At 49.0% G+C, this 9,880-nt stretch overlaps 1 protein-coding gene across 1 annotated transcript; it reads left to right on the forward strand.

The window, feature by feature from the left end:
- Positions 1 to 772: 772 nt before the first annotated feature.
- LOC115286586 (serine protease 40) lies at positions 773 to 9,370 on the forward strand. The gene is made up of 5 exons (XM_029933035.1): positions 773 to 901; positions 1,685 to 1,847; positions 3,765 to 4,039; positions 5,644 to 5,810; positions 8,890 to 9,370. The coding sequence occupies exons 1-5, from the start codon at positions 778 to 780 to the stop codon at positions 9,205 to 9,207; spliced, it is 1,047 nt and encodes a 348-aa protein (XP_029788895.1). The 5' UTR covers positions 773 to 777; the 3' UTR covers positions 9,208 to 9,370.
- The last annotated feature ends 510 nt before the right edge of the window (positions 9,371 to 9,880 follow it).

Consider the following 9,880-nt stretch of genomic DNA (forward strand, 5'->3'; position numbering starts at 1 on the left):
TCAAAACTGTGTCCTTGAAGCAGCTGCAACTTGATGGGCAAAACATACATTCCAAGGCCAGGGGAGAGAGAGGGGGCCTCTTCTGCCTGGATCTAGCCCTAAGACCAACCAGTGGTCGGATCCTTTTAGTGACCTCCTGTAACAGATGAGACTCTGAATTTTGAGTTAATACTGTAATGGGATGAGACTCTTAGGGACCTTGGGATATAGTGCATGATTCTGCATTTGGGAAGAACATAGTTGTTGGCAGCCAGAGGTTGAACTCCCCATACAACCCATACCCTTGCATAATACCTTGTTGCTGCCTGTGACTATAATGAAATATCCACCCCATGATTATATCATCTTTAGTGCACGAGTGAGTATAACAAAGGGATATTATCTGTAGTGGGTCTGACCTAATTATGTGAATGGGGGAGGGGTAGAAATGAGTGCATTGGTTCTTGAAAGCCAGTTAGAAGTATTTGGTGACATTACATAAACACCTGACTTCTGACCATTAGTGCATATTCCTAGGCATACACCATAACCCCTCTAAGGTCTCCGCCATCAGACTGGGGTCCCTGAGCAAAAGACCCTATGTGTCCTCTACTTCTGTCATCAGCCTGGGGGCTCTGGCAGGGTGCGTGGGTCCGCTGCCTCCTCCTGGTACCCAAACAAACTGCAAGGCAGGGCAGGAGGTGGACACTCCCCACGGAGGGAGGCGGTTTCCCAGCAGCCCCTGCGGCCTCGCGCAGTGCAGGCCGCTTATAGCTGAAGCCGACTTGGACTGGCCTGATGGCAAACGCCCGGGCAGTGGGCTCAGGCTCAGGCTGGCAGGGGGCCTGTGCACTGGCCTCAGCGCTGCTCTGGCTGTGCCCACTGATGCTGCGTGCTGAGCCCGAGGGAGCTACAGTGGATGGTGAGTGCAGGAAGAATATGGCAAAGGGCCCTCACTCACCCCTCCAGCCAGGAGCACCTCCACCCTAGAGTGGGACCCTAGAGTTCCTAGGTCGCCCATGGGCACAGTAAGAGAGACCCATGGCTGAGGACACCGCACCCCCTCTTCCCTGCCAGCGCTTTGCCACTGGATCTCTAGCCTCCTCAGTTCAGGAGCAGAGGTCCAGCACTGGCCTGTTTGTGTAGGGCCTCCAAGTCTTCATTTTAAGAATGGGGATGCAGTACTTCAGAAGGAGAATTGTCAAGCAGAATGTGTTCCATTTGGCCCCAGTCTCCCTAGAATATTGGGCTGAGGTGGGAGGGGTACAACCACTTAATCCTCAGTGGCCCTGAGTAAACAGCTTCCCTCAGTGACTTACTGAGGGACTTAGTTTCTGGGACTTCTAACAGTGGTGTGCCAGTTAGGTAAAATAAGCTCTGGTGAAGCACCTGGGATGGCACCACCTCCTGCCCTGGACTTGTGCACCCCACTGATATGCAGATGTGTACCTCTGCACCTGCCTGCATCACGGACCCCCCCTTCTTACTCAGACCCACAGGCTGCTTCCTTAGCGCTACCATCACTAGCAAAGCAAGGTGGCCTTTTGTTACATGAGCCATGTCTCTTCACCCTGGGGCTTGGATTTCCCAGCTGGAAAATGAAGCGGGGTCATGGTGGCCCTGTGTCCTGTTGATGCTGACATTTGGAGGCACCAAGGCTGGCATCCATAATACAAGTGTCTCATGGGTAGGATTGTCTTCACAGTGTGTGGGAAGCCAGCAGTAACTGGGAAGATCTTTGGTGGCCAGAATGCGCCAGACCTTCGGTGGCCGTGGCAGGCCAGCCTGCTCTACCGCAGCAAGCACATCTGTGGAGCTACCCTCATAGATGCCTACTGGGTGATCTCAGCTGCCCACTGCTTCCAAAAGTGCGTGTTCTCCATGGGGCCAGTGACTTCGGTGGGATTGGGGAGGAAGCACAAATGGACAGAACAGAAGGGGGAGAGTGTGTCCCAGCCCTTTTTCCCTAGAACTTTTCTTGGCTGCCACCAGGTATCTGTGTGTGCTGTTGCCCCTGCCTTTGACCCAGCAGTCCCCTCCACTTGGAATGCCTTCCCTTCTCACCACCTTACTCCAGTCTCCTAACTCTGAGTTCCCATTCCCCATTACAAGGCCATTTACCTTATCTCTTCCTTCAGGTATGTTCCCATCTGTCCCCTCTTCACACTTTGGTAACACAACAAAATAGTGTGGTTTTCTCAGCTACATGAACATTATTTGTACATACCTATGTGGAAATTAACTCTAGTCTGATTATCAGCAATTACTGGAAAAAAGACTCTAGTTCCAAACTCATTGCCTCTAGCTCACCTTTTTGTCTTCTTTAACTTTTGGATTCTAAGTCCTGTTCCTACTCAAGGTAGATTCTGGTTTCTACCTCTTGCCCAGCTCTGGGCAGGCCAACAAGATCTCAGTGGGTTTGTTTCCTCTTGTGCAGATGGTAGTGGAGATGAGGCACAGGTTTTAGGCTGTAAGTCAGAATAACAGTTCTAGGGCCCCTACTTTCCAGGGCTGGGAAGAGCCTGGATAAAATGGACAATTATTTATCCTCTTCCAGTCAGGCTGTTGAAAGGTCATCATGGGCCCAACTGCCAGAGACTTTCCTGTGTCCTAATAATCTGCACATTCTAACACATTTCTCTCTTGAGGCATCTTAGGATTCTGCCTGTTTAATTAGCACCCAGAAATTCCTGTTACTTTTATAGAATTATGTGCCTAAGAGGAGCTGTGGTCACCACTATCTCTATAGGGCAGAGTGAGGCATGAAGCAAATGGCCTCTGTCCTGGGATGGGACACAGACAGTCAGGAGAGTGGGCTGCTCCTCTGGTGTATCCTGAGCTTACTCTGTGCCCAGAGGGAGTGGGGAGAACATCACACTCCAAGTCAGAGGAAGTTAGAGCCACTGGCATCAACTGGTTTTGAAATCCACTTAGGGTCTGTTCATTTATTCAGCACTCATGGGTGGCAGGCCCCACTGTGGAAGATGTGGAGATCCAAGACCTACCTTGAAGTTTCTCATCCTGTCAGGAAAGTGAGACATAAACCCAGCTACTATGACACAGGATGGGAAGACCAGAATATGGAAAAGGATAGACCCTGAGCCAGTGTTAGGGGAGGTACCACGGGTTGCATCAGAGGAGGGGTTTGGAGCTACTAGGGCCTTGTGAGAAAAGAATTCAGGCACTTGGGAGTCTGGGCAAGGGAGCTGCACAAGCAGGCCATGTATGTTGGAAAGTTGCTCACATTCCAGAAACAAGTTCAGTTCCATGTGGTCCTGTTTGATCCACACAGGCTCATTGAGTGCCTGTCTCCAGATGGGGAGCAGCCTTTAGGGGAATCTGAGTGTGAAGACTGTGAAGAGAGAATGGATGATTCTGGGCTGGGAAATGGTATCTTTGAGAACACTCCAAGCCATGGGACCTTCCAATGGGTCTGGTCAGAGCTGGGAAGGAGCAAAGTCTCCTCTGCTCTAAAAGGAAGAGGTATAGTTTGATGTGCCCTAGTGTTTCTTTCCAGCACTGAGATTCTCTTCTCCTTTGATTTGGGGGCATACTTGGAAAGCCATTAGAAACTTTCAAAGGACAGATTTCCTGAGGCAATAGACAGGAATCTAGCCTATCTGATGAGAATATTAGGAAGGGAGGAGAGAGCAACCTCTGGAATAATGGTGATGTCTGGTTGCTTATGGGGTCAGGGGAGTTAGGATTAGACAGTCAGGTGAGGGTGTGAGGATGCTAGCCCAGTGCTCAGAGGAGACAGATGATAATACAGCCTCTCACAACAGGTCCCGTGAACCATCTGACTACAGGATCCTGCTCGGGTACCATCAGCTCCAACATCCCACTGAGCATAGCCGGCAGATGACAGTGTATCGAGTCATTGTTCACAGTGACTTTAACAAGCACTACTTCATGGGCAGTGACATCGCCCTGTTGCAACTGCATCTGTCTGTGAACTTCACTTCGCACATCCTCCCTGCCTGCCTCCCAGGGCCTACCATGAAGCTGCCCCTTCACAGCAGCTGCTGGATAACTGGCTGGGGGATGATCACCGAGGATGGTGAGTAGGAGCAGGGCAGGCAGGGAGGGTAAGGGCTGAGGAGGAGGAGGATGTGGTGACCATTGTGGGGCCCTTCCAGCTCTGATACCATTTCTTTCTAAAGCTTCAGTTTCCTTCTGTCCACAGTTCAAAAAGTCTGAGTGTATCTAACTTTTGGAATCAAGAACTTGGGCTCTCTGATTCCAAACCATTCAGGATTCCAGTCTGACTCACAGGTCCTGCATGAGACCATGTCAGGCCCCTCCAAAGCTTCATCAGACACCTCTTGGGCTTCCCTTACCATGGAAGGTACTTGGGGCAGCAAAACAGTAAGGAAATGAAAACAAGTTTGCTTGCTGGCCTGAGAGGCAAAGTTGGGTGTTTATGGATCAAGAACATTTTCCAATGTGAATCTCACTTCCACTCATCCATTAACTTTAGTAAAACTTGCCTGTTTTGCCAGCTTGCTGGGCTTGTACATTTTTAGGCTGAGAGAGGAGAAATGGTGGGCAAAGATTTTTTTTTTGCACAATGGCAAATACTTTTGATTTAGGAAAATGTAACATAAAATGAAGAATATATAATGTAAATTTCCATAATTTGTAGGGTTATAGGGTCATGATCTGGCAGAATATCTCAGTGGAGGTATTTTGGGCAAGATTTTGTTTGCTGTGCTTCTGGCCACTATATATCAGTCACACTGTCCAGTCATGAGAACAGCCAACTCTCCATTTCCAAAGACACCCTCCTGGGATGGAACCACTGGCAGAGCAAGGAGGATTCTGCAAGACTGGTCAGAGGGTAGGAACTGGGGTATGAGGGAAAGTGGCAAGTTAGAGCAGCCAACAGGTCAGAAAGCAGCTGACAGGAACAACAGACTCAGCCTGCAGCTGTTCTTCTCCCTTCACACTCTCCCCTCTCTGACCACAGTTGCTGGGCTGGGGTTGTCCCTGAGGACATATGAGAGCTCTACATGGCAAGCACTCTACAGGAGGGAGCTGTCATTGTGACACTGGGCTGCCACATGAAAACACCAGTCTAATCTGTGAGCAATCTGTGGAAATAGAATCCACATGGAAAGCATCCGCAGACCAGTTGCTCGTTGAGGCTGGGCTATGTCTCGTTTGTCATACTACCTCACCCCACCTGGCATCTATTAGGCACATCACTGGAATATAAGGCCAAGTAGGACTCTCAGCTTCCACCCTCTGTGCCTCTACTGCTATCTCTGCATAGTTGCCAGATTAATTGCTTTCAAAACACAAGGAGATCTTTCAGTGGTTTCTCAGTGTGCTTGAATGAAATTCAAACTCTACATACTGGTGAGGAGGCCTTGCTCACTCTGGACCCTGTTGTGAACTTGTCTCATTTTTTTCAACTCCCAGGCCACTACAGCCACACAGACCTCCCTCCTAGCCCTTCCCACCATAGACCCCTACCCTTTGCTCTCTTGTCTGCCTTGAATGTCTTGTCCCTTCATCCTTTCAAGTCCCCTGAGAGACTTTCCTAATCCTGTCAATTGGAAGTGGCAGTATGTCCATTAGCAGGCAGGTTGGGGAGGGAGCTAGTCCCCCTCCCAGGCCCCACCCCACATCTGACCTTCCCCCACTCCTGACTCCCTGCAGATTTCCTGGCTGCACCATTCCAGCTGCAGGAGGGAGAGGTTGGCATCATTGACAGTGAGGTCTGTAAAATGTATTTCCAGTCACCAGACTCCAGCAGCAGTGAATATTCTATACATGAAGATATGTTTTGTGCTGGGGACCTCATGACAGGAAAGTCCATCTGCAGAGTAAGTGAGATTGGCTCTATTTATCTAGTGGGAACTCAGGCTGCCTCTCTTCGCCTGTGGCATCTCTCCCCACTCTCTTTGTGTCTTCTGTGGATCCTTCCCCAGCCCCTGACATCCTCCTCCTAAGCCCACCCCAGAAATGTCTGAACTGAAAGTCAGAAGACCCCAAAGAATACTAGTTCATTCCATACATTTCTTCTTTAAAAAAAACATTGCTGAAGAATAGCGTGTATAGAAAAGGACATAATTTCCACGTGTGCTGTTTGATGTGTATTTAGAAACTGGCACAGTCTGGCACCTGGGTGGCACAGTCTATTAAGCGTCTGACTTCAGCTCAGGTCATGATCTCGCTGTTGGTGTGCTGATAGCTCAGAACCTGAAGCCTGTTTCAGATTCTGTGTCTCCCTCTTTCTGCCCCTTCCCTATTTGTTCTCCCTCCCTCCCCCTCTCTCCCTGTCCCTCCCTCTTCCCTCCTGTCAAAAATGAATAAAAATTTTAAAAAATTAAAAAAATAAATAAATCGGCACAATCATGTAACAACCAGCACCCAAAGAACCCTCCTTAGTGCCTTCCTGTCACCAACTCTCAGACTTGCCCTGGCTTCTGAAGCTCTGTGGATTAGTGTTGCGGCATGGAATTATACAGGATGCATTCTCATCTGCTCTCCTCCAGGCAATACTATGTGAGATTTTTCCAACTTTGGTGTAGTTTACATTGTTCATCTTATTGCTGTATGGTATCCATTGTGTGATTATACTATAATTTCATTTATCCATTCTAGTCTTGGTGGCATTTGGATAGTTTCCACTTGAGACTATTATAAATAGATTTGCCATGAGCATCCTAGTGCATGTGTTCACATTTTGGTTGAGTAGAACCCTGGGAGTAGAATTACTGTGCTATAAGGTATGCATAGGTTCATCTCTCATGATACTGAAGAGCAGCTTTCCAGTCCACTGGTACCAATGTGCACTCCCACCAGCAGAGGCTGAGCGTCATGGTTGCTCCGCATTGCCTTCAGTACTTCGTGTTGCCTGCCATTTTCAATTGAACCATTGCATGTGATTTTTAATTTGCATTTCTCTGGTGAATAATGAGGATAGGCACTTTTTCATATGTGTATTGCCTCTTTTGAAAGGGTCTATTCAAGTTTTTTTGCCATTATTTGTGTGTCTTTCTCATTGAATTGTAGAATATGAGTATGTTATTGGATATATGTATGAAGAAAGTTTTCTCCTACTCTGTGGAATCACTCTATTTTATGGAGAAACTGAGACCCAGAGAGGAAAGTGGATAGCCCAAGATGAGGTAGCATGATCATAGTCAAACCTAGAAAAGCCATGGAGCTGTGGCCCCCAGTGCTTCCTCCTACAGAGCCCCTTCCTCTCCTGTTTCCTTTTGCTGGCTCTTTGGCTCTCTCCCTGACCATCTCCCACCAACTCAGAAACATACTGTTGTGACTCCCATCTTAAAACACCTTACACATACCTTCCCTTCTCCCCAATTCCTTGCCCTGGACCCTGATTCTCAGCCTGCATTCCCTGCAGGGCTCATCCACTGCAAAAGACCTTTCCTGCTTACTCACTTCTCTTTCTTGCCTCAGCCCATTTATCAGACTTTGTGCTTGCCCTCCTTCAAAGTGGTCTCACCAAGACAGCCAGATGCCTAGGTGCACCTCTGCCTTCCTCCCACCCAGTGCTCAGCCATGTACCCTGTAGCACATCCCATCATACTTGAAAGGCAGCTCCTCCTGTGTCTCCTGCTTTCTTCCTCTTCTCTCTGACCTCTACACACCAAGGACCCACCACTCAGCCCTTATTCTGCCTTTCTTACCTTGCTCCAGTTTTACCTTAGATGGAGGGAAAAGGTCAGGGAGGGCAAATCTTGTGCCTCACTATTTCTTGCTTGTCTCCATCACACTCTTTCTGCTGCAGTAGTTCATGACTAGGTCTCCCTGTGCTGATTTCTGCCCTGCCACCCACTGTACTTCACCTAGCCCCAGAACATGCTGTCACCCTTTTAGAATCTGGGTTAGGTCACATTAGTTCCCTGCTGAGTATCCTTCAATGTTCCTTCATCAATACTCTCCCAGCTGATAAGCCTGTGCCTAACACTTCTCAGAGCCTCACCTGTGCGAATCAGGCTACCTCCCTGTGCCTGCAACTTCCAGGTCAGGCCTTGTTCATCCTTCCCATCTCTGCTTAGAGGCCTCTGATGTCCCAGTAAGGGCAATCCTTCCTGCCATTTACCACCCCCTGGGTGCCTCTGTTCCATGTCTTGCATCCGTCCATGGTGTGTGCTGTACTATCTGTGCTCATGTTCCATGTCACTTCAGTCTTCTACACATAGAGTACTCAATCATGTTATTCGACAGAAGGCTGGAAGGGCTCTGTGTTTCTTTGGTCCCTACTTTATAGCCCATGAGATGGAAGCATTATGCTGATGGTGCCTCCCTGATTTGGAGTCCTGACTTCAAAATCTTTAGTAATTTCCTGGAACCCCCTTGGGGTCCCTACCATCCTGACAACCTTACCAGTCTGGACTTGGGTTGATCACCTCTTTTTCTCTGAGCACATCTGACAGTTTGCATTTTCTAAAGAAGCTCCACAAACCAGAGAACATTGTAAGTCAAAACAAATGTCCAGGTGGGATGTAGTACCATTTAGTCAGAGTCCTGTAGGCCCCATGGGACTTCAGGTGGTACCTACTCTGAATAGGGTTGGGAGCACAAAGGGCTGGTATCTGATATCTGGATTCCACCTGTATATTCAAATAGGTCTGTGACAGCCAGCCTTCTAGGCTAGAAAGCTGCTCAGAGTCCCCTCAACCAGCTTGGTGAAGTGAGCTCCATAGCTCTACCCTTGTGATTTTGATCAAAGAGGTCTGCAGTGGGACCCTGTGTCTGGATTTTTCAAATCCTCTAGATGATTCTGATGAGAACAGTTCATAGTCTTACCTTGACATGAGGCTTCCTAAACTCCACTCTGGTGGAAGGCAAAGCCACTGTCCTCACAGTGCCTAAACCATGTGTGTACCCCTCTATCTGGGTCCCCATGACTCATGCTGTCTCTTTCCTCAGGGAGATTCTGGGGGCCCCCTGGTCTGCAAGCTGAATGGTGGTACTTGGTTTCTGATGGGGTTGTCTAGCTGGAGTCAGGCCTGCCGCTACCCTATCAGCCCCAGCGTCTTCACCAGGCTCACCTACTTCTCCAGCTGGATCAGTGAGAAGCGCAGCACCTCACCCAATCCTGATTCTTCTTTTGCTCCTCCTCAGGACAAACCTCCTATTTTGAGTGACTTTTCTTCTCTAGGCACTGTCCACAAGCCCAGCACATGCACAACCCTTGTGTTTTCACAGACCTTCCTCCTACTGCTGATTTCCCTAAGGACTCTGTGACAGACCCCGTGATTCCCCTCCTGGACCTCTGCAACAAGCTTGTCTCCCAACAGGTCCTACATTCTTCTTAAATGTGTCCATCTTTGAGCAATCCTGTCCATCTGAGGCTTGCTCCAGGCCTGAAAAAAATTTTAAAGCTCATTAAAGAAGCTTCCTCCTCCTATTTCTGACCTGTCAGAGCTACCTTCCACCCCCACACTACTGCCCTTCAAGCTCCTCAGCACATGAAGGTCTCCCTCCTCCCTGGGCTAGAAGCAGGGAAGGGAAAGAACACTGAGGGCCTGGATAGCCATCTGGAACTGAATCACTAGCCTAAGGAGTCTTCCAAAGAGTTGTCATGGCTTCGGGGCCAGGGCTTCACCCCATAGAGGAAGTGGCATGTCCTAGATCCCACAGAGCACTAATGGCTGGTGCAATAGGGACAGGTTCTCCTAGGGGTGGATGATTCACCCTGAGCTGGAGATGAAGAAGGATATTCCAGGCCCACAGGTCTCCACAGCCCCCTTCAAATAGAGCCTTTCAAACAGAGCCTCTGTGACAGGCTCTGGCTACCAGGCTAAGGTCAAAAATCACAGGACAGTACTCGCTTTGGCGCACATATATGAAAATCACAGCCCAGCTGCCATCAGAGGTCTGCTCTGAGGCTATTCCCCTTGTACCCACAGTACCTGTC

Source organism: Suricata suricatta, chromosome 3, assembly GCF_006229205.1.
Source record: "Suricata suricatta isolate VVHF042 chromosome 3, meerkat_22Aug2017_6uvM2_HiC, whole genome shotgun sequence".
NCBI lineage: Eukaryota > Metazoa > Chordata > Mammalia > Carnivora > Herpestidae > Suricata > Suricata suricatta.